At 37.7% G+C, this 26280-nt stretch overlaps 1 protein-coding gene across 9 annotated transcripts in view; it reads right to left on the bottom strand.

The window, feature by feature from the left end:
- Positions 1-26280, bottom strand: part of CEP170 (centrosomal protein 170) — a 127035-nt gene that overhangs the window by 77266 nt on the left and 23489 nt on the right. For all 9 annotated transcript variants that reach the window (XM_030302247.1, XM_030302251.1, XM_030302253.1 and 6 more), the window contains exons 2-3: positions 14828-14973; positions 89-178 (exon numbers count right to left, since the gene is read on the bottom strand). In XM_030302247.1, the coding sequence (XP_030158107.1) occupies positions 89-178; positions 14828-14932 (195 nt within the window). In that variant the 5' untranslated portion in view covers positions 14933-14973. The remainder of the gene's footprint in view (positions 1-88; positions 179-14827; positions 14974-26280) is intronic.

Raw genomic sequence — 26280 nt, 5'->3', positions numbered from 1 at the left:
TAACACAAATAGCAACTGTAACCTGATCTGTTTACTTACAATATTAAAAAAATATTCAAATAAAGCAAAAGAGAAAATCTTCACTTACCCCATTTAGGCTGCCCAAATCTTTCACCAAATGTTCATCTGTAGAAGTGTCATAATTGATTACAGCATGTTGCTTATCCACACTACGGGACTGAAAGGAAGTTTTCTGAGTTAGTAAATACAAGAAAATACTAGAATAACAAACACAAAGTTTTTTGGCTAGATACTTCATATTAATAGGATAACAGATAAGTATCAGGAAATATCAAAGTAAAAGTGGATTAAATGAGATTTAAACTGTGTTACTACTATATAACACAAATTTGGCATCACTCCCCAAAGAAGAAAGCTGCCAAAATTTGAAGATGTTCTTCGGATGTCCATGCACATGTGCTCACGCTCCAGAGCTTAGCGAGTTGTCTGTAGATAGAAGCACCTGAAAGATGAACTGTATAAAGGCCTGTGGAAACTTTTATTGAAAGAAATATCAATCCAGTCACAGGAAGAAACACTCTGAGAACCACAATGAATCTGAACTCAGTAACACTGAGGGCTACTCTGTGAACCTTGGTATACAAAAAGCAAAAGAAGTATCCCACATGGGAAGAGACAGGACTTCCAGTTCCCAGTCCAACATGTTAAGAGCCTGGAGTCATCAGTCCCTCCTTACAAGAGAAAAGATGCACAAACTGGAAATCAAAAATAGTCTTTATTTTATCAGAGAATTGAGGTCATATGGCCAACTGCCACCCTGACAACTAGAGAGAGAGGTGAAATCAGAGAATCACAGCTTCCTGAACACAGAAACCATGGCTGTAGCCGGCAGGGCAAGAAAACTTAAGGGTAAGATGTGTAATTGCTAGAGATGTGAATGCTAACTAGCTTGCAGACAAAAGCTCCCAGGGACACAGCAATGGGGGCCATCACTGCCACGGGTTCATGAGCTTTACCCTGGGAGCCCCACAAGGGTGTCAGGGTGAAGACTGGAGAAACTCTTCTTGTGTTCCCCTCAGTATGAGAGTGAAATACACCCAGAGCATTCTGTCACCAAGCGCCTATCCTCCAGGAAGACTACTTTACCAGTGCTCAACCAACGTGGCTTTTACCAGCGCCTAACTGACATGGGAGAACAGGAATCCCGAACTCCAGTCTCCTCTAGCCTTCCTGTCTCACCTCAGGAAGAGGTGAGATGCACTTGTGGAGGTCATGACCTCACTGAAAGACTGAGAACTAATCATAGCCTTATGGAATGCTTCCTTTCCCTCCAAATGCTACCATCACATCCACAGGGGTTTACACATGCACACAGTAAGAGATTACAATGGAAAAAATGGCTAAGTTCAGATTATTGAACAAAAAGGGTCTCTAAGGACACTCAAAAAACCACAGGAGAGACAGAAACAAGGACACCAGAGGAAACGTTAACTTCTGATACTTTCAGCTACAGCCAATAGCAACCACGGCCTAACTCCCAGCCACACCCACAAAATGAGGAGAGGGTCAGCAGCTAATAAAATAACAATACAGACGTAAACCCTAGTTGAAATTGTCCTATCCAAAAAAGTATCACCAAAATTAAAAGTCCTTGCCTCAATTAGCTTAAATCCCATATTGAAAAAGTTTTGGTTTTCCTTCTAAGTATGTTAGAAAGAAACAGTATGTGACCTAAAATAATCTTCCAACAAAACCTAAACATTCATCACACGTACATTTTCATTCTTAAAAGTTTTAAAAGTTGGGTTTTGGTTTGGTTTTCTCTGAAACCTCAGTTTCTCTAGGACAAACTGCAAACCCCAGACTCAAGAGCGACTTTGGGCAGAGCAGTATTAATGCCACTTCTCTACAACTTACCTGAAAGCCAATTATTATGTCAACTTATAACTGTAACCAATACAAAACATCTGCATTAATCTAAAAGTTACTTAAACTTTTAGTTTTTACTGTTGTGTTTTAAATCGTTGCTCTGTTTAATGAAGTCCTAAATTCAGTTATTAGGGTGACAAAAAGAAATGTGGCACCATTTGGAAAATAATTCCTCCATATTGCGGATTAACCAAGTTGAATTAGTCTAACGATAAAAATCACATGCTGTAAGGCAACTGAGATTTCAGGTATATGTAGGCTCTTAATAAATATGAATGAAACATCCATCATAAATAATCTCTGTGAGGAAGAAAATAGTAGGAGCTCAAGTCTTAGCACGGTGTACTGAAATTCATGGGGGGAAATTTAAATGAGAGCAGAGAAAAGAAAAATCATACAGGGAAGGGAAGTTACGGTTCGATATGGAAAACAAGCCAAATGGCTGCGCATGGAGCCAGGGAGTCGTCACAGCTTTGGAGGGAAGTGGTCAACACGGACCAGAGAGAAGGAGAACAAAATGGTTCAAGGAGGAGATAATTAGGAGAGGCCACTTGACTAAGTCAACAACTTGCCAGAAACCTGGAAATCTTGAATCTGATACACATCTTGCCCTCAAAATGTTTATGGGGGTTGGTAAGTACAAGAATGCCTCCTACACAACATAGAGCCAACTTAAGACATAAGAAAACAACAGAGTGCACTGAATTGAGACACCATTCCAACTTTGGAGTTGGGGGGTGAAGGAGTGAGGATGTTATGTGGGATCAGAAAAAGCAACTCAGTAAATAGGGTAGTAACTTTTTTTTAATTTTTTTTTAACGTTTATTTATTTTTGAGACAGAGAGAGACAGAGCATGAACGGGGGGAGGGGCAGAGAGAGAGGGAGACACAGAATCAGAAACAGGCTCCAGGCTCTGAGCCATCAGCCCAGAGCCTGACGCGGGGCTCGAACTCACGGACCGCGAGATCGTGACCTGGCTGAAGTCGGACGCTTAACCAACTGCGCCACCCAGGCGCCCCGGGTAGTAACTTTTTGAGAAGATTGGTCTTACAAACTTAAGGCTAGAGTTATCATAAAACAGAACAAGTCATTCCCATTTGTGTAACTCTTTAAAAAGTAACAGCCAAGGAAAGAAAGCAAAACAAAACATTCCTGTTTTTGGTTACCCACTGTCTTCAAGGTGCCAGTGTGTTTCAGTACCCATCAAAGAAATTCAGCAAATAGCCAAGATTATAGAGAATACATCTAAGTGAGTGGTCAAGAAAAACTGAAGGAATAAGAAAGGTTTGCTTTTTACATCTAACCACTTAAGTATTAATTAACCCATTTTCATTTCCAGATAATCATATTCTCATTTTCTCTAGATTAAACTAGCCAGGAGAAGGTGTGTTACAACTTAATTTTCACAACCCATTTGGCTATCTCAATGAAAATCCAATAGTATCTCAGAAGCATATAATTTAAATCCTAACAAAGACTGTAACTTCATCGAGTTTCTGATTCTAACGGGAAAGTCTTAGCTGATCAGGCATAAACTGCAAAGATTGTCAATTTTTACCAGTTCTGTTATTCTTGTCACTTTAAGCCTCCAATAAGAATGCAAGCCTCCTTATCACAAGCAAACAAATTTTTTCTGCAGCTTTGTAGGGGAACCGATATTAATTACACTTACTACGGTGATCGCTTCTCACTATATACATATGATTATTGCAGTTCACTTGAAACTAATAATGTTGTAACTCAATTAAACCTCAGTAAAAAAAACAAAAATCAAGACCCTCTAGTCACTATCTCCTTACAGGTAATATCCAGAAGAGTGTGCCTCCTTCCTCTTGATTTTCACTGTCTAGAAAGACTCTCTTCCCAAGGCTTTGCATTGGTGCTGAGAATCCGCCTTACTGGAAACTCTTCATTCTCAAGCTCTCACAGATATTTACCTCCTACTTCCTTCCTTTAACTGAAATCTGGTTTTCCCCCTGAGAACACTATTTCTACAGCATTCCTTTAAAGTGGATGCTGTCCTCCCAAATCCACCATTCTGCTGAATTCAGAAACACAGAATGAATTCACACAGTTTACACTGTGGCTTTTGGCCATTACTTTCCCCCTGAAGGGGAAAAGCCCTTTCCTTTTTTGAAGTTCTTGTTATGCACCTATAAACATAAATACAAGTATATATACATACTATATATTTCCATACACACACACACACACACACACACACACACACACACCCTTCCTAGGTTGCTGCAATCATCTGTGGTCACTCTTTGTTTTGAGTAAACTGTACCCCCAAAGTGGGGCTTGAACTCTATGACCCCAAGGTCAAGAGTCACATGCAGCCCTCATTCTCACTTTCTGACTGAAGTTTGGCAGTTATGGTTCAGTCTTTCTTTTTGTACAAACTCCTACTTCATCATGATTGATTTTCAACATCTATGTAGACAACCCATATAAAAATCTGGCCTTCTTGACTTCCACAACCAACCTCCATACCCTATCCTGGCATATTGCTCCCATTGCTTAGACCTTCTACAAAACTGATTCTACCTCTGGAATCTAAACTGCAGTATTTTTCTCTAGGACTACATTCCTCTATTCTTCCAGTTTCCTCACTTATTTACAATAATTGACGAGTATGCTACCTCAGTTCTCTGACTGCAGCAGGACATCTAATACTCCGACCCTTCCTTTTCTCCCACGCAACCACCCGTCACCCCGACTTTACCTCCTTCTCTGTAATTCAGCTCCCCCTGGCTTCTGCTACTTCTTCATGCTCAAAACTCTACTAAACCTCTACCTTCTGCCCAGACTACTCCGGCTCTGCTTCACATATTTATTTCCTGCTTTCTACTGAATATCTCAATCTGGATGTCCCTTCAAACCTCAAACTCATGATCTTGTTCCCCAAAAATGCATCTTCTGTACCTCTATTATATTCATTTCTATGCCAAAAACAATAGATCTGAAACTCTTTTTCTCCCCGTCCCTCATTCTATAACTAGGAAGTACATCCTAACTTCCCGCTAGCACTCTGTTGCCTTTTCATTTCAAAGAATTCTCTCTTCTCTTGAACTTTGCCTCACTTTCTAGATTATTGTCACCTCCTAAGTGCTTCCACCGATTCCAAGCTCCAATTCCTTAGCAGTAATGAATGTAGAGTGATAGTTTAAAGAGCAGGTGCTGGAGTCCAAAAGAACAGGTCACGACATCTGGCAGCTGTGTGACCTTGGTAAAATGACTAATCTTTGTTGAGTCAACTATAAAGAAGATAGACTAATCTCACAGGTTTGTTTGTAAGGTTTCAAAGACATAACAGGGAGGCATTTAAAAAGGCAGTATTTCCCTGTGCAAAACCTCCTAAGTGTACTTGCTGGTTAAGGTGAAACATATAAGCTTTAATTCAGCACATGCCCTCCAAGGTCTGGTCTCTTTTAACTTCCAAATGTTTGCCTTCATATTCTATACGTAAATTATAAGGAACTATTTTAATTACCTAAACAGACACTGAACGTCATGCTGTCTTTAATACCATGGACTCCATCATACTCTAAACCTTCCAGAAAGCATTTATTCATCTTTTAAGATTCAGCTCAAGCCATTTCCTCCATGAGTTCTTTCCACACTTCTCATCTTATGTCCTTGCAGGTAGGGACTGATTAATCTGTCTTTTGTGCATCCCACATCAACATTCTATGTCGTAACGTCTATATTTGTTTACATGCACATCTCCTTCTACTAGACAATAAGCCCTCAAGGACAGGGAGACCCTGCCTGGGATATGCATTGATCCCTTGGAAGCCAGCATAGGGCCTAGTGCATTGTAGATGCTCAGGAAAGGTTTATTAGAAAGAAAATACATGCTGTTTAGCCAATCTCACTTCATAAAGAATGAAGGTAGAAAAATTTTCTTAGAGATTAAAATATCAAAAGTACTGAACTTACAAAGATCAGACCAAATTTTAAGAAACCTACAAACTGGGTAGCTTTAAACAACAGAACCAAAGCAGTCACAACAAAATTCTGGCCCCCAGACAAGATAATTATAAAACCAGGAAATTTTGGAAAATAAGAGTATAAAAATGAAGTAATAATATGGTTTCATTTGTTTAAGAAATATTTCCTTTTCTGCAAAAACAAAACAAAAAAAACAAACAACAAAAAGCCTGTTATCAAATCAACTAAAAACACAAAAACACAATTCCAGGCCAGGCACAATGAAAAGCAAATCTCTACCTAAAAGCTAACATGAAGTGGCACCAATGACCACCTAATATGTGTCACATATGCTTTGGATATGAAATGGTTACTTTTTAACATTATTATTACTTCTTGTATTATTTATTTTTCCTATTAAAACATTTAAGAAAAACACAGACATACAGGGACACACAGACTAAAAAAACCTGAAGAGAAAAAGAAAGATGGCCATGGTGTGTCATCACTGTTTTAAAGTATTTTTTAAAGACACTGTGGCTGTATCAGACAAAGGGCTAGTATCCAAAATCTATGAAGAACTCACCAAACTCCGCACCCAAAAAACAAATAATCCAGTGAACAAATGGGCAGAAGACATGACTAGACACTTCTCTAAAGAAGACATCTGGATGGCCAACAGGCACATGAAAAGATGCTCAACGTCACTCCTCATCAGAGAAATACAAATCAAAACCACACTCAGATATCACCTCACGCCAGTCAGAGTGGCTAAAATGAACAAATCAGGAGACTATAGATGCTGGCGAGGATGTGGAGAAAGGGGAACCCTCTTGCACTGTTGGTGGGAATGCAAACTGGTGCAGCCGCTCTGGAAAACAGTGTGGAGGTTCCTCAAAAAATTAAAAATAGACCTACCCTATGACCCAGCAATAGCACTGCTAGGAATTTACCCAAGGGATACAGGAGTGCTGATGCATAGGGGCAACTTGTACCCCAATGTTTACAGCAGCACTCTCAACAATAGCCAAATTATGGAAAGAGCCTAAATGTCCATCAACTGACGAATGGATAAAGAAATTGTGGTTTATATACACAATGGAGTACTATGTGGCAATGAGAAAGAATGAAATATGGCCCTTTGTAGCAACGTGGATGGAAGTGGAGAGTGTTATGCTAAGTGAAATAAGTCATACAGAGAAAGACAGATACCGTATGTTTTCACTCTTAGGTGGATCCTGAGAAACTTAACAGAAGACCATGGGGGAGGGGAAGGGGGAAAAAAAAAGTTACAGAGAGGGAAGGAGGCAAACCATAAGAGACTCTTAAAAACTGAGAACAAACTGAGGGCCGATGGGGGGTGGGGGAGAGGGGAAAGTGGGTGATGGGCATTGAGGAGGGCACCTGTTGGTATGAGCACTGGGTGTTGTATGGAAACCAACTTGACAATAAATTTCATATTAAAAAAATCACATTTTATTTTTATGCTTCTTTCTCTGAAGCAGTCCCTTTTAATTACGCGACAGTAAATTTCATATCCAACAATCAAATACAGTTTTGCTGTTTCATCAAAAAAAAAAAAAAAAAAAAGCACCGTGGCTGAAAGACTTTTTAAAAACCCAACTGCATTTTTACAATCAGAATAATAAATAGTGATTTATCCTTTGCTATGTGCTCCAAAAGACATATTTTGAAAATATGTTACCTATGATCTTTAAAACATACCATTACCCTCCTGGAAACTGTTCTTACACCAGCGTGAAAGTTAAAACATTAAAATAGTAAGTCAAATATAATTTTGCTATTTCAGTTAGTATGATGGTATTTCTCAAAACAGAGCAAAATTCAATTATTTGGTGCAATTAAAAATTTTATGAAGATAGGGGCACCTGGGTGGCTCAGTTGGTTAATGAGCTCAGAGTTCGTGAATCCGAGCCCAGCGTCAAGATCTGTGCTGACAGCTCAGAGCCTGGAGCCTGCTTCAGATTCTGTGTCTCCCCCTCTCTCTGCCCCTCCCCCGCTCACACTCTCTCTCAAAAATAAACATTAAAAGAAAAATTAAAAAATTTTTATGACGGTAAAATTAGAATTTAGGTAACAAACTTTTTAAAATGCAACTTTATTTGTACTTAGAAGTATACCATATGTTGCAAGAAGTGTTTGAGCATGTTTACTAGAAGAATTAAGCTATCAAGTCCTTTTTAGGTTACACACACACACACACACACACACACACACACACACACACACGCAGTAGCTGCTAAGTGGTGGAAGAGAAAAGTCATTTGATTTTTGAGCCAAAATGATAAAGGTTCTAACACCAGCTTCCATGACTTAATGGTTGTATGATACTGGCCCAGTCAGTGACCAAGTCTTTCCAAATCTTGATTTTACCATCTGTAAAAATGGGGATGACTGTATCTTTTAGAAAACTGTTGAGAGCAACATCTAAAATCACATAAATGAACAATGAGAAATAGAAAGTACTATTTAAATAGAATGTACTGTTAATAGTGATATTCATGTGTTGCTGCAAAGTATAATTTTTATCTAATAAATTATACTTTATGGCTTTTCATCCATGGCTATGCAAGATTCATCTTGCATAATATGTCTTACGAAACAGCACAATCATCTGTCTACAGCCAGAGACAGGCACAGCAAGTCTGCATAATTTGCTGGAAGCTTCCAAGCTAAGTGAGAAAACTCATCCAGAATCTTTTGTGTAATTACCTACTCTTCAGTATCCAGGCACATTTCCTTCTGGATGATCACATTCTTTAGAGTACATTTTTTGGAATGAGATGAAGTAACAAAAAATATAAAACTCAAAAAACTTTATTTTTTGTCATAAAATAACAAAAAAAAGTTAATTATAATCAAACAGATCATTTAACCTTATAGATCATTTATTTCTCTTCTGCACTGGGTTTAAGCCATATTATCATCAAAGTATTTTCTTTTAATGCCAGCAAATCTAGTTGTAGTTGAAATCTTTACATGTAAGAAATTACTTAAAATTATTCAGAGGCAGAGATTCTAAAATTTAACAAGTGATTTCCTGTACATTAAAAATGGAGGGCTTAAAACCATAAATGGAGACTTAGGTCGACCAAATTTTTAAAGAACTCTTATTTATTCATTAAAAAGCAATCAAATATTAGCTATTTGCACTACTAACAATTTTAATTACCACACTGACTGACCTAACCAATGCAGAACCATTTAAGCTATGTCAGGCCTTTAAAAGGAAAACATAATTTCATCAATTCTACAGCACTAATCTTTTAAAACAAATATATTTTGCATGTATAAATGCAAAATTCTTCACTTTTCTACTACTATAGTCCATTTTTCAGAAATTACATAAAAAAAGAAATTACATAAAAAAAAGAAATTACATAAAAGATTTTAAGTATCATTTTACTCCTATACTAGGAAAGATTAAATTAACATTAAATCAGTTAAAAACTAAATACAATTTGCAAATATGTGTTCTTACTTCCACGTATGTCTTTCAGTGCTAGGAAGAGGACTATTAATATGTAGCATTTATTCAGACTAGCAAATGACCAGCATGCCAATCTCTTCCTGGATCTCTTTCATAGAATACACAGAGTCGAGAACAGTGCTAAAACCAGTGTGCTACTATCAGATAAAGGGCAGAAGTTATCTTTAGGGGTGGAGACTGAGGAACGGTTCAAAACTGTTTCTTTGCCCTGCCTGATCATGGAGTTCTCTCATCTCTTTTACATTCTATTTAAAAAATAAAGCATAAACAAAAACAGTCATAAATAGGATAGATGCCCATAACACATTTATAAATTTAAATAAAAACGTTCTTTAAATTTTTGACTTTATAATACTGTGATATTGGTTCTACTCATTAAAATAATACTGATTTTTGTTTTAAATTTCTGTTATAAAGGCAATATGAATCAAATGTATCAATTCAAAGATATTTTAAAATTCTATTGCCATCGATTTCCTTTTTTCATTATGGTGAGATATATACATATATATATACATTTATATACATATATATATATACATACATATATATATATATATATATAAAGCATAATATTTGCCATCTTAACCATTTGTAAGTGTACAATTCAGTGGCATTAATTAAATTCACAATGTTATGCACCACTATCTATTTCCAAAAAATTTTTATCACCTCAAACAGAAACTCTGTAACTCCTAAGAAATAACTCCCTAATCTTCTTTCCCCCAGCCACTGGTAGCTTCTAACTCATCCTATGTCTGTAAATTTGCCTATTCTAGCTATTTTCAAAGAAATGATCATGTAGTGTTTGTCCTTTGTGTCTGGCTTATTTCACTTAGCATAAGATTTTCAAGGTTCATTTATGTTACAGCATATATGAGAACTTCATTCCTTGTTACAGATGAATAATCCAGTGGATGTATACACTGCATTTCATCCATTCATTTGTGCCTGGACACGTGGGTTGTTTTCACCTTTTCGCTACTGTGAATAATGTGCGTATAATTCATACAAGTATCTGTTTGAAACCTTGCTTTAAAAAAAAAGAAAAAGTTTATTTCTAGAGAGCGCACGCTTGCATGAGAGAAGGAGGGGCAGAGACCGTGGGAGAGAGAGAATCCCAAGCAGGTGCCACATTCAGCATGGAGCCTGAACATTGGGCTCGATCTCAGGACCCATAAGGTCATGACCTGAGCTGAAATCAAGAGTTGGACACTTAACCAACTGAGCCACCCAGGAGCCCAGAGACCTTGCTTTCAATTACTGTGGGTATATATATAAAAGTGGAACTGCTGGTCACATGGAAATTTTATGTTCAGCTTTTTGAGGAAGCACTATTTTCTGCAGCACTGACACCATTTTACATTCCCACCAGCGACATATAAGAATTTCAATTTCTCTGCATCTTCACCAACATTTTCCTTTTTTTTTTTTAAGTTAATTTATTTATTTTGAGAAGGAGACGGAGAGAGACAGACAGACGGTGGGGGGAAGGGCAAAGAGAGAGGGGGGGAAAGAGAATCTTATGCAAGATCCACGCCCAGCTCAGAGCCTGATGCAGGGCTTGAACCCACAAACCGTGAGATCATGACCTGAACTGAAATCAAGAGCTGGACGCTCAACAGACCGAGCCACCCGAGGTGCCCATTTTCCTGTTGTAACAAAATTATAGCCACCTTAACAGATGTGAAGTGGTAACTCACTGAGGTTTTGATCTGCATTTCTTAATGATGAATGATGTCGAGCATCTTCTTTTCACGTGTTCATTGAGCATTATTGTATCTTCTTCTAAGAAATGACCAGTAAAGTCTTTCGCTCATTTTTTAAGTTGGCTGCTGTCTTTCTGTTGTTGAGTTGTAAGAATTCTTCATATACTCTGGATATTAAATCTTTATAAGATACATAGTTTTGCAAATATTTTCTCCCATTCTGCCAGTTGTCTTTTCACTCTCTTGGCAATATCCTTATATACACGAGTTTTTAATTTTAATGGAGTCTAATTTACCTTTTTCTTTTGTTGCTGGTGCTATGGTGTCATACCTAAGATTCCACCGCCATATTCAAGGTCATGATGACGTATCCCTATGTTTTCTTCTATGAGTTTTATGGCTTTATCTCTTATATTTTGGTCATTGATCCATTTTGAGTTAATTTTTACATGTGGTATGCAGCAAGGGTCCAACTTCATTCTTTTGTATCTGGAAATCCAGCTGTCCCAAGCTTCCTCTGCCATAGTCATTCTTAGCTCCACTGAATAAACTTAACAGCCTTCTAAAAACTCAATTGCCATTGTAATGGTGTCCTAGGAGTACCATAACAAACTAGGTGCCTAGGTGGCTTAAAACAACACAAGTTAATTCTCTCATAGCCTGAACTCTAAAAGTCTAAAATCAGGGGTGCCTGGGTGGTTCAGCTGGTTAAGCATCCGACCTTGGCTCAGGTCATGATCTCATGGTTTGTGAGATCGAGCCCTGCACTGAGCTCTCTGCTGTCAGCACAGAGCCTGCTTCAGATCCTCTGTCCCCCTCTCTGCCCCTTCCCCGCTTGCTCGCTCTCTCATCTCAAAAATAAACATTTAAAAAATTAAAAATAAGTAAACAAATAAAAGTCTAAAGTCAAGGTGTTGGTAGGACCATACTTCTTCCAACACTTCTAGGGGAGGATCTTATTTTTCCTTGCCTCTTCCAGCTTCTGGTAGACTCAGGTGTTCCTTGGATTCTGGTAGCATAACTCTAATCTCTGTTTCTATCTTTACATAGCTATTTCCCTTTTGTGTCTGTCTTTTCCTTCCCTTATAAGGATACGAGGTCATACTGGATTAGAGTCTACCCTAATGACTTTATCTTAACTTGGTTATATCCCCAAAGACTCTATTTCCAAATAAGGTCACATTCATAGGTATGGAAGTTTAGGACTTTAATATACCTTTTTGAGGGGACACAACTCAAACCACAACAGCTACAGATATATAGGGGTTTATTTCTGGACTCTCTATTCTATTCCACTTGTGTATATGTCTACCTTTATAAAAGCCAGCAACGCTAGCTTTATAATAAGTTTTGAAATCTTCTTCAAGATTTTACCGTTTTACCACTTTTTTTTTTTTTTTATTTTGTCAGACTTTGCTAAACTTAGCCAAACTCGTCAGAAACAAAACATCTTTTATCATCAGTCTTTATAATGGGCCACACTTCCCTGCTTCTTTACAAGACTGGTGATTTTTTGTTGCATGCCAGACACCATAGATTTTGCCTTTTGAGGGTGTTAAATATTTCTGTGTTCCTATACATATTCTTGAACTTTGTTATGGGACACAGTTAAATTACTTGAAAAGAGTGTGACCCTTTTGGGTACTGTTTTTAAGATTTAGATGAGGCTAGAACTCAGTCTATGGTAAACGACTCCCCACTACTGAGGGGGTAGAGATCAATGCCCTGTGTGTGACTCAGAAGGTTTTCCAGTCTGGCTGTTAAGACAGGCACCGTTCCTGACCCTATTAGTGTCCCACACTGTTAACTCTAATCCTTTTGAGTGTTTTTTCCCCACTGCCTTTGGTTAGTTTCCTCACTTGTATGTGATCAGTACTCAACCTCATACTCAGGGATTACCTCTGCAAAGTTCCTTCTCTGTGTAACTCTTTCCACTCTGATACTGTGTCCTGTGAACTGGAACCCACCTTGGTCTCCTTGGACTCACAGCTTTCTCTGCCCACCTCACTTACTGTCAGACAACTTCCATTTGTTATACATAGTCCAGGAAGACTATGACCTTGTCAGTCACGTCTCTTCATATTCCTTATCTCAATGTAGGAAGCTCCGGAACAACCATTCCCACATTTCTTGGCTGGTTGATAGAGATGCCACATAGAAGGCACCACTTCCATTCTCTGATAAATGAGCTCCCCCTATTTGAACCTAAGATATGGCCCAGTTCCAGGAGGCCTTTATCCAAACAGAATCATCACTGCCTTTTTCTCAGTTGCCACTCTCAACACTCCATCTCACTGAGAAGCAGATCTCTGTATTCTATTTCTCGCAGTGAATTTGTTTGAGGTGTCATTATATATGCAACTTACTCATATGCTATACTTATACTTATATGCAGTATACTCATACTGCATTTATATACCAAACTAACATAGCTGTATGGTGGCTTTACTTTTATTGCTTCAAACTATAAAGTAAGTTCCCTAATTTTAAAATAAACATGTTTACAAACACATGCAAGTTTGATTTTTCTACGGAAAATGCAGGGTTTCTCCATCTCAGCACTGCAGACATTCAGGGCCACATACTTCCTTGCAGTGTGTGTTGGGGTGGGGGGAGTAGGGAAAGTATGCTGTACATTGTAGGATGCTTAGCAGCACACTTGGCTTCTTGGTCTCTACCTACTAAATGTCAATAGCAACCACCTCCAACCTCCCATCACTTGTAACAATCAAAATGTCTCTAGATATTGTCAAATGTCCTTTGGGCGGGGAAGACAGGATTGCCCCAGTTAAGAACCAATGGGCTAACAGAATAAACATTTCTATTCTAAGTATTTGCTTAAGGCTTTTAACAACAAAAAAAAAAAGGAGGAAGAAAAAGGGGATAAGACTTTATTCAAAAGTACCAGGACTTATTGGGGCGCCTGGGTGGCTCAGTCGGTTAAGCGTCCGACTTCAGCTCAGGTCATAATCTTGCAGTTTGTGGGTTTGAGCCCTGTGTCGGGCTCTGTGCTGACAGTTCAGCCTGCTTCAGATTCTGTGTCTCCCTCTCTCTGCCCCTCCCCTACTTGTGCTCTGTCTCTTTCTGTCTCTCAAAAATAAATAAATTGTTAAAAAAAAAAAAAAAAAAGTACCGGGACTTATTAAAATAACCAAATTCTCAAAACTCTGGAGATCAATTCTTTTGCTAATTACTTTACTCAAAGATATCTTCAAAGTATGTTTTAAAAGTAACTCCTTTATACATAATGCAGTAAATACCAACAATCTTTAATTATGCTCAAACTACTGAAAGGTATCTCAATGAACATCTCTAAAAGAAACAGAGAAACTACTTTCAGTGTTGTTGAAACATCTGTGATTAAAATTCAGTTTTACTTCATGCTATGCTAATTTTACGAATTATTTACAAGTCTTATTTTTGAAGTATATAATGTGAAACTTCTTACTTAAGAATAAACTCTACTCTGAGCTCTCACTTTTGAAAATACATTCCCCAAGACTTACAACTTATTTTTAGAGGATTCAAGAGGGAAAAAATGAATTAAACTGATAGGTGGAGCTAAAAGAGGAAGGGTCAGAAAGTTCAAATCCATGTAGTGTTGTTCTCCAATGGAACAGAAAAACATTTTATACCAGTCCCAGGTTCTGAGTGGACACATTTTATACACAGTCCCAGGTTCTGAGTGGACACATTTTATACCAGTCCCAGGTTCTGAGTGGACACATTTTACACCAGTCCCGGGTTTTGAGTGGAGGCACAGAAGTTTGATGCAATTACCTGCAACATGAGCTCACAGTCATCTCTTCCAACAAAAATCATTTCTCGTGGCAGCCTGTGGCGAGTGCCTCCACTGCTCACCAAAAACCAGGATGTTAAGCTCATTTTCTGCTTAGCTTCTAAGTCTTCGGCAAAGCTACGTCATCCTGCAGAGATATTCAAGAAAAACATACATTCAGATATTTAGCTTTGGTATTGATTCACCAAACCCTTCAAGCAGGCCTAAGAATAGAACTTGGTTCTTCATCTGCTCCTACTGTAAGTAAACAGACCATCCAGAGGCCCTCAGACATGGCACATCTACCAAATTCTCGTTAGTAAAGTAAGTCCACAGACTCCGCGAAGAGTTCAATTAAGAAGACAGACAAAGGGTGCCTGGGTGGCTCAGTCGGTTGAGTGTCTGAGCTCAATCATGGGTTTGTGGGTTCGAGCGCTCCATTGGGCTCTCGGAGCCCAGCCCAGAGCCTGCTTCGGATTCTGTGTCTCCCTTGCTCTCTGCCCCTCCCCCACTCATGCATGCCTGCACGTGCGCACTTTGTCTCTCAAAATTAAACAAACATTAAAATAAATTTTTTTAAAAGACATTATGCAATTAAGTAGTCAAGTAATAAACATTTATCATACTCCTGAAAGGCTCTGAGCACAGCTTATAATAAAGGTCTAATCCTCAAGTAAATGATCACATTATTATCACGTTAACCTTAGTAAACACTAGGAGTATTATACACTTAAATGTCTAACTTATGACTTGAGAAAGAAAGACTAAGTTCATTTGAATACATCTGAGATCTAATTAAGAACAATAAAAACTAAAGAAATTGCTTCTTAGTCAACTAAGTGTAACCACCAAAAGAACTTTCAGAAAGATGCAATTTCAATTTCTCTCCTCACATGTACTTCACTTTCTTAGTACATTTTTCTACAGCACCAATTCTTAGGCTTTTGTTCTCCTAAAAAAAAAAAAAAAAAAAACCCAAAGAGCATTTTGTTTATGTGGATTATATATATTAATATTTACCATATAAAAACAATGAAAACTGAGCAACTAAGATTTATTAATTCATTTATAATAAACTAACATTTTAATGAAAAATCTTTTTCATTAAAAAAAATCTTTTTAATGTCTAGCATAATAGATTTTTGCATTTGCTCTGCATTCAATCTGTTGTCAGTACACTGTTGAACTTGAAATATTTAAAGGCCTGCCTTCATTCAGATAGTTAGAAAAGGGAAATGTAATTTAATAGTCTTCTCAAGTAACTGTAGTGTTATTTTGATACTAACATCAAAACTTCAATAATGGTAGTTTCTTGAAATTTATTTGTAATATGAAATCTTAACACTTTTATAGTGTGTTATGTAAATACCCATCTTCAGCTCGGAAGGGATCTTGGGAACACTGTCCCTGAGTTACACAGTCTCCCAAAGGTTAACATGTTCACTTTATTATTAAAACATCACATCTGCTAACTTTATCACCCATCTCACCTTCTCAGAAAAGTCAAGTACTGGGTAGCTGTGAGGCTCATGGTGGCAGAACCAAGGTTTCTAAAATTCTAATTTTCTTTTGAAAGCTCAAATCTTATTGGCAAAAAACTACTACCAATTCTTTTCTTTGAGGTGACAGGCTTACTTTGTTTGCCAAACACTCAAGTGTACAAAACCATTAATCTGTCAGTCGTTGTTTCAAGTAACAAGTTGGTCCATGAAACAAACCTGTAGTGCAGTTCACAACTCAAACAACGGCACAAATGCTTTTCCTTGAGACAACCATGGTACTTTGGAATTCAACGTAAGTGTTTTACATGTGCTTCCAATTACTTCTGCAGAATATTAAAAAGATGTGACTTCCATTTTTACCACTTTATCAAGGACACTTAAAACAAATTTTTTTTAATGTTTATTATTTTTGAGAGACAGAGAGAGACAGAGTGCAAGCAGGGGAGGAGCAGAGAGAAAGGGAGACACAGAATCTGAAGCAGCCTCCAGGTTCCGAGCTGTCAGCACAGAGCCCGATACAGGGCTTGAACTCACAGACCATGAGATCATGACCTGAGCTGAAGTCAGCTGCTTAACTGACTGAGCCACCCAGGTGCCCCTATCAAGGGCATTCTTAAGTGAAACTGGTTTTTTCTCCTCCCTTAACTGCACGTGCATGGCGGTAAACTACTATTAGTATAATTTGGTGCTAATACCTAGATCTCTGCTAGAAGCCAGCAGCTTTACCCACCACTCTTTTTATACTAGCAACTCAAATGTCAATACAATAGAAAAGGCCAATTATGTTTGATATTATTTTTAAAATAGCTTTGACCTTGTGACCTTTGAAATGGTTTCAGGAACTCCCAGAGGCCTGTGGATTGAGCTTTGAGAACTACTACCCTAGAGAACATGGTGATGTCATTTAGAACCTAAATCTTGGAGTCAGACTAACAGATAAAGAATCTGACTCTTGGTTCCAACACTTGACCTTGGGCAAGTTATTTATCTCATGTCCCTTAGTTTCCTCTTCTGTAAAACGGTGATAATAATAGTATCTACTCAACCGTTTTTTATGAAACTACTACTTGCAAATATTTTTTCCATGAAATGGCATATTGTTACAATTTAATTAGAAGCAAACTACAGTGAAATGAAACATTCTGCAATAAGAAATATAGCTATACATTAAAACAAAATCCTATAAAATGTAAAACTTTATGTGAAGGTAAACATCCCATATATTATAAATTTATCAACATATACACGAAACAATGGGTTTCACCAAAACAGGCAAAGAGCCTTCTGTAAAGCTGAAACAATCAAGTCTTACTCCACTTTCAGCTTATCCCTTGATATGGTCAATTTATGTGGATTTTTAATCTTCCATCCACTTAACTCCATGTTGGAGATGTGGTTGGTTTTTCATCCGTCTACTCTCTGACAAACGGGCATTTAGCACTGCATGTGTACTTACTGGCCAAGTCAACAGAGAATCAAAAAAATTTTACCCAAGAAAATCCCTCCAATCTAAATACAGCATATAAGTGGCACACACACCAGAGCCAAACATGGGCAACGGGAACAATATAACATTTTCAAAATCAAAGTTTTACATAAGCATTATTCATATGCTACAAAAACACTGTTTTAGGTATTTAGATAATATCAAACACAGTTACATAATATACAAATACATAATACATAATCCTACAATACAAACATACAACAATAATTACAGTTGACCCTTGAAAAACATGAGATTGAACTGAATGGATCTACTCATATGTGAATTTTTTGATAAATACAGTACTGTAAGCATATTTTCTCTTCCTTATGATTTTCTTAATATTATTTTATCTAGCTTTTTTTTTAAGTAATCTGTACACCCAACATGAGACTCAATCTCACAACTCTGAGATCAACAGTCACGTGTTCTACCAACTGAGCCAGCCGGGCACCCCTCTAGCTTACTTGATTGCAAGAATATATGATACCTGTGACATGAAAATATATATATTAATAATTTATCTTATTGATAAGGCTTCTGGTCAACAATAGGCTATTAATAGCTACATTTGGAGGGAGTCAAAAGTTGTAAATGGACTTCTGGGGTGCCTGGATGGCTCAGTCGGTTAAGAATCCAACTCTTGGGGCGCCTGGGTGGCGCAGTCGGTTAAGCGTCCGACTTCAGCCAGGTCACGATCTCGCGGTCCGGGAGTTCGAGCCCCGCGTCAGGCTCTGGGCTGATGTCTCAGAGCCTGGAGCCTGTTTCCGATTCTGTGTCTCCCTCTCTCTCTGCCCCTCCCCCGTTCATGCTCTGTCTCTCTCTGTCCCAAAAATAAATAAACGTTGGAAAAAAAAAAAAAAAAAGAATCCAACTCTTGATTTCAGCTCAGGTTATGATCTCAAGGTTTGTGAGTTGCAGCCTCAGGTGGGGCTCTGTGCTAACAACGTGGAGCCCGCTGGGGATTCTTTCTCTATCCCTCTCTCTCTGCCCCTCCCCCACTCTCTCTCAAAATAAATAAAGAAGCTCTAAAAAAAAAAAAAAGTTATACATGGACTTGGCTATGCAGGGGTTGGCACTCCTAGTCTGTGCGTTGTCCAAGGATCAACTGTACATAACTACATAAAATAAAAATAATGGCTTTTAATATATTTTGTTTTGACTTTCAATGACACTTGAAAGGTACCTAAAAGAATACATACTTTCTGGAAAACAAAAATAAACATAATCCTCAAGATGAGGGGTATTTATCCATTGGCAGTGGCACAATGGCCTTGAGTCTTCTAGCTTCTCAACAATGGGTGGGAATGAGATATTACAAAGAGCTACTGGGCCTTTCAATTTTTACCCAGGGCTCTCTCCTTCAATAACACAGCTTTCTCAGTGGCCCTTCAATTCCAATGATCCTTTACTACTCACAGAGTAATACTGACACTTAACACATGGATAAAACTGAAACCTGGTTGAGAGCTTCCTCAATGACCAAGAAATAGGTTTCAGCTCAGATTCCTCAAAAGGGAGGGGGGAAAGAAGACTTTGGGTTTGACCAGAGTGTTCAAGGTCTTGACCAGATGTGACAGCAGTTACGTTTCTCTGTAGAGTTTCTGGATGAGCCAAGAAAACATGTGTTTTGGAGTAGACTTTTTTTTTTTTTTTTAATTTGCATCCAAATTAGTTAGCATATAGTGAAACAATGATTTCAGGAGTAGATTCCTTAATGCCCTTTACCCATTTAGCCCATTCTCTCTCCCACAACCCCTCCAGCAACCCTCAGTTTGTTCTCCATATTTATAAGTCTCTTCTGTTTTGTCCCCCTCCCTGTTTTTATATTATTTTTGTTTCCTTTCCCTTACGTTCATCTGTTTTTGTCTCTTCAAGTCCTCATATGGGTGAAGTCATAGGATTTTTGTCTTTCTCTGACTAATTTCACTTAGCATAATACCCTCCAGTTCTATCCACGTAGTTGCAAATGGCAAGATTTCATTCTTTTTGATTGCCGAGTAATACTCCATTGTATATATATATGCCACATTTTCTTTATCCATTCATCCACGATGGACATCTGGGCTCTTTCCATACATTGGCTATTGTTGATAGTGCTGCTATAAACATGTGGGTGCATGTGTCCCTTCGAAACAGCACACCTGTATCCCTTGGATAAATACCTAGTAGTGCTGGGTCTTAGGGTAGTTGTATTTTTTAGTTTTTTGAGGAACCTCCATACTGTTTTCCAGAGTGGCTGCACCAGCTTGCATTGCCACCAACAATGCAAAAGAGCTCCTCTTTCTCCGCATCCTCGCCAACATCTGTCATTGTCTGAATTGTTAATGTTAGCCATTCTGACAGGTGTAAGGTGGTATCTCATTGTTGTTTTGATTTGTATTTCCCTGATGATGAGTGCTGTGGAGCATTATTTCATGTGTCGGTTGGCCACCTCAATGTCCTCCTTGGAGAAGTGTCTATTCATGTCTTTTGCCCATTTCTTCACTGGATTATTTGTTTTTTGGGTGTTGAGTTTGATAAGTTCTTTATAGATTTTGGATACTAACCCTTTATCTGATATGTCATTTGCAAATATCTTCTCCCATTCCATTGGCTGCCTTTTAGTTTTGCTGATTGTTTCCTTTGCTGTGCAGAAGCTTTTTATTTTGATGAGGTCCCAGTAGTTCATTTTTGCTTTTGTTTCCCTTGCCTCTGGAGACGTGTTGAGTAAGAAGTTGCTACAGGCAAGATCAAAGAGGTTTTTGCCTGCTTTCTCCTTGAGGATTTTGATGGCTTCCTGTCTTACATTGAGGTCTTTCATCCATTTTGAGTTTATTTTTGTGTATGGTGTAAGAAAGTGGTCCAGGTTCATTCTTCTGCATGTCGCTGTCCAATTTTCCCAGCACCACTTGCTGAAGAGACGGTCTTTATTCCATTGGATATTCTTTCCTGCTTTGTCAAAGATTAGTTGGCCATACGTTTGTGGGTCCATTTCTGGGTTCTCTACTCTGTTTCATTGATGGAGTAGACTTTTTGAGTTAAAACCCTAGTCCCTCATGTTTTCTAGGTGACTCAAAAAAAACAAAAAACAAAAAAAAAACAACCACCCAAAATGACAAAAAAAAAAAAGTAACAACAAATGTTTCTGAACTTCAGACAAAGGAAAAAAACCAAAGTGACAATACCTAAAGAGAAAATGAGACACAGAAATAGTATCTGATAACACTTGGCATATGAGAGGCACTTAAGTAATGTTCATTTCCTTTTCTCCCTCTCCTCTTAATCTTTTCTGCCAAATAATACCCTAAAGCCATAAATTATGGCTTACTCATAAAATTAAAAATGCTATAGTCTTTATTTCAGACATATTTCAATTTTAGATAAGTAAATTTAATAGATCAATGATTAAAATTCTTACAACACTTTCTCAAAGCATGAATAGTTTTCATTGGGATCAAAAGTCTGAATAGTATAGAGGATTGCTGACTTTTTTTAAAAAAGTTTTTATGTTTGTTTATTTTTGTGAGAGAGAGAGGAGGACAGAGTACAGCAGGGGAAGGGCAGAGAGGGTGGGAGACACAGATTCCGAAGCAGGCTCCAGGCTCCGAGCTGTCAGCAGAGCCTGACACGGGTCTTGAGCTCATCAAGTCGGAGATCACGACCTGAGCCAAAGTTGGATGCTTAACTGAACTGACTGAACCATCCAGGCGCCCCGATCACTGACTTTTTTGAAGACTGGAGCCCCAGGCCCTCCTACACAAATTCTACCACAAACTATAACCTTTGTCCTGTGACTCTGCAATTCTTCCACTGAGAGGTGGGTATAATTTCCCACAGCATAATTCTGGGTTCTGACTCATGACTTGTTTGGGCCAATAGGATGGTTAGTAGATCTGAGGCAAGTAGAGGCTCAAATGTGCTTGGTCAGTTGGCTTGCTCTCCTGAATCTCTGCAACCACTAAAAAACCAACATGCCCTGGCTGGCCTATTGGTTCAAAATGAATGAGAAACATGTGGAACAGACATGGGCCTCATGTACAACCTGAAGTCAGGCGCTCATATATCATCCAATCTCCAGCTGAACAACAGTACGTGAGCAAAAAATAAAAATGATTGTTGTTTGAAGCCACTGAGAAATGTGGGCTGAATTCTTTCACCAATGAGTATAATGCACACTGAGTATAATTCACTAAAATACAGTATCTTTTAGTAAGTACATTCACAGTCTAATGCACTCACTTGAATAGTTTTTGAATTAATATACCAATGAGGTTTTTGTTTTAGTTGTCTCTTTATTCCCAATTTACTCTTTTCTTGATGATAATATTTATTTGTATAATGAAACATAAGGCTGCTATATATTACAGAACTAAAAATTATAGGTAAAGCTCTTAGCTTATTGTAACAAAGACCCCAACAACTGGAAAATCATACAATGGAAGAAAATGCAATCTCACTTTTTGGAGGGGGATGGGGAGCCAACATCATTAGTTTCCTATTTTCCTCTGTGGAACAGTTCAGATTCCAATAGAAGAATCCTGCAATATTCCCCAATAAACACACTGTAAACAGTAAACACCCTGCTGATTTTGTAGGAACTAAACGAAATGGTTTAGGTGGTTTCACCTTTCAATCTGCAGTTTCTATGTATTCGTCTCCTTGGTTAAGCATAGCACTTCTACCTTGGCAAGAAATTCTATAAAAGCTACTTAGGAATACCACAAAAAATGGAGGAATAGGAAGCTCCACAAATCCATTCCTCCACCTAAACAACTATTGAACTCCTAAGAACCATCTGAAGTAACTCTTTTGGGGCTCTGATGTCTAGCTTGAAGAGGCTGCTAAACTTCAGTATTTCGCATGGTAGCAGATGCCATCCCATTTCCCATTCCAAAAGCTGCAAGAAGTCACCTGTGGACAGCCCCTTGCATTTCTGGTGTGGCTCACCGGAACCAGGATACATAATAAAGACTTTGTCATCCAAACACTGGATTGTGCGCTCTGGTTGCTGATTGCTGCTTTTTATCACTTAGCCTTTGTGCTGGCCATCACTGCTGCTTCAACTCTTATGAGCTGAAGCATCTTTCAAGGAAATAGCCAGTGTGTGCATGTTGCTTCGTTTTCTTTCCCCTTTTGGGAGCCAGGTATTTCAGGAAATCCTTATCAGGTCACTGGATGACCACAGAGATGACAGAACATAACTTTAGTGACCACACACAACAAGGAATACACAAAAGTTTGGAAAAGTAACAGTTGGCTTCAGCCCTCAACAAGAAAGATTCAGCAATCTCAAAGGAGTGTGATAATTAAATTGCCACATTTACCACAATATAATACTTCAACTGTCCGGTTCAGTTTTCAAATTATACATACAGAGCAGCAACAGGAAAGCTCACTTGCCGGGGGTTAAAAATGGACAGAAACCACCCCTGAGAAGCCTGGATGTTCTAATTATTAGTCAAAGATATTAAATCAACAGTCTCAAATGTATAACATAACAAAGAACTAAGGGAAATCTTAAAATGACCTATGAGAAAACCAAGAGCATAACAGACAAATGACAGAAAATGAAAAAAGTCACTAGAGAAGTCTGACAGATTTGAGCAGAAAGAAGAAATATGATCAGCAAATCTGAAGATAAGACAATTTGAAGTACCCAGTGTGAGAATTAGAAAGGAAAAAATGAAGTTAATAACATAAACAGAGCCTGAAGGATCTGCAGGGTATCATCAAATATACCAACATATACATTACAGGAGTCCCAGAAAAGGAGTCCCAAAAAAGGGGAAGAAATAGGGGCAAAAAACTTCCTAAGCCTGAGGAAAGATATGGAACTACACGTCCAAGAAGCTCAACAAACTCCAAGCAGGATAAACTCACACAGGTCCACACTCAGTTATATTATACTCAAACTGTCAAAACTGAAAGAAAAAGACAATTTTGAAAACATCAAAAAAAAGACACTTGTCATGTACAATGAATCCCTAATAAGATTAAGAGCTGATTTCTCATAAGCCGCGGAGGCGAGAAAGCAGTGGGATGGTGTTATTTGTAAAGTCTGGAGGGAAAAGACCGTCAACAAAGAATTCTGTATCTGGTAAAACTATCTTTTAAGAATGAAATCACAATGAAGATATTTCCAGTTAAAAAAAAAGCTGATGGAGTTCATTACTAGTAGACTGGCCTACAAAAAATGCAAAAGAGAGACTTACAGGCTAAAACAAAAAGACATTAGACAGTAACTAGAAACCCTAAGAAAAATCAGCAGTAACACAGATAAAATAACTACACAAGTAAGTATAAATCCAGGATGACCATACTTTTGATATGATTTGTAACTTTTCTCTTTTTCCAATATGATTTAACAGATACATAAAACAATAATTATAAAGCTATGTCAATAGGAATACAATATATAAAAACTTAATCTGTTACAATTATAAAATAAAAGGGGAGAGATGGAGATGTATAGAAGCAAAGTGTGGTATACTCTTGAGATTAAGGTGGTATCATTGAGATTAGGTTATTACAAATTTAAGGTACTGTTTGTAATCCTCAAGGTAACCACTAAGAAAATAAGTAAATAAACATAGGAAAGGAAAGAAGGGAATCAAAATGGCATGTTAGCAAAAAATCAACTAAATACAAAAAGCAGGCAGGGTGGTGAAATTGAGAAACAACAAAAATAGAGAACACAAAACATAGAGAATACAAAAAATAATCAGGTGAGTGATGAGGTAAATCCTTCAGAAATCACATAAAATGTAAATGTTCTGGGGTGTGTGGGTGGCTCAGTTGGTTGACTGTCCAACTCTTTATTTCAGCTCAGGTCTTTATCTCAGGGTCATGAGTTCAAGCCCCACACTGGGCTCCATGCTGGTCATGAAGTCTACTTAAAAAAAAAAAAAAAAAAAAAGAAAGTAAATGTATTAAATTCTATTAAAAGGAAGAAAAAGACAGATCAGCTAAATAACAGGATCTGTCTATATAATGTCCACAAAAGGTTCTGTACATACGAGGACACAAAAAGTTTAAATGGATGAAAAAAGATATTCCATGCAATTCGTAATCCCCTCCCAAACGTGTAAGTGGCTATATTAGCATCAGAAAAAAAATACACTTTAAAACAAAAAAGATTACAAGAGACAAAGGAAGACATTACATAATTACAAGAACTTAAATAAAGCAAGACATATAAATGTAAACATATATGCACTTAACAACAGAGCTCCAAAAGATATGAAGTAAAAATAAACAGAATTAAAAGAAAAAAAACAGACAGCTGAACAATAATAGTCAGAAACTTCAATACCCCACTTTCATCAATAAAACAAAAACAAGTAGACAGAAGCTCAATAAAGAGAAGACTTGACAAGACCATCAACCAACTTGACCTAACAGACATACATGCAATGCTCAATTCAATCACAGCAGAATCACATCCCTTTCAAGTGCACAAAGCACACTCTCCAGGAGAGTCCATTATGTTAGGCCTAAAGCAAAACTTAAACATATTTTAAAAGAATGAAATCTTGCAAAACAACTTTTCCAATCACAATGGAAGGAAATTAAAATCAGTAACAGAAGGAAAACAGGAATATTCTCAATAGGTAGAAATTAAACAACATACTCTTAGACAACTGGTAAAAGGAGTAATCATGAGAGAATGGAAAAACACGCTGAGACAAGCAAAGACAAAAACACAACAGGAGTTCCTGGGTGGCTCGGTCAGTTAAGCCTCTGACTTCGGCTCAGGTCATGATCTCGTGGTTCGTGAGTTCGAGCCCTGAGGCCTGCATCAGGCTCAGTGATGACAGCTCAGAGCCTGGAGTCTGCTTCACATTCTGTGTGTCCCTCTCTCTCTCTGGCCCTCCCCACCTCACACTCTGTCTCTTTCCTCTTCAAAAATAAATAAACATAAGAAAATTTAAAAAAAAAGACAACACAACATATTAAAACTTACTAGACAGAGCAAAAGCAGTGCTAAGAGGGAAATTTGCAGCTGTGAATGCATACATTAAAAAAGAAATATCTCCAACTAATAACCTGTTAAACTGTTAATAACCTGTTATTCTTAATACCTTAAGGAATGAGAAAAGAGCAAACTAAACACAAGCTAGCTGAAGGAAGCAAATAATAAAAAATAAAGATAAATAATAGTATAAAGAACAACAGAAAAGTCAGTAAGAACAAAAGCTGTTTCTTTGAAAGAGCAACAAATGAAGAGTCTGGCTAGAGAGAAGACTCAAATCACTAAAATGAGAAGTAAAAATGGTGACATTACTGATTTTAGAGAAACAAAAAAGGACTGTAAGAGAATATTATAAAGCACTGTAAGCTAAAAAAAAACCTGGATAACCTAAACAAAATGGACAAATTCTTGGAAACATACCACCAAACCAGATTGAGTCATGAAGACACAGAAAAATGGAATAGATTTATTGTAAGGAGAATGAATCAGTAATTAAAACATTCCAACAAAAAA

This window comes from Lynx canadensis, chromosome F1 (assembly GCF_007474595.2).
Source record: "Lynx canadensis isolate LIC74 chromosome F1, mLynCan4.pri.v2, whole genome shotgun sequence".
NCBI lineage: Eukaryota > Metazoa > Chordata > Mammalia > Carnivora > Felidae > Lynx > Lynx canadensis.
This window is presented reverse-complemented; position numbering and strand designations above follow the sequence as displayed.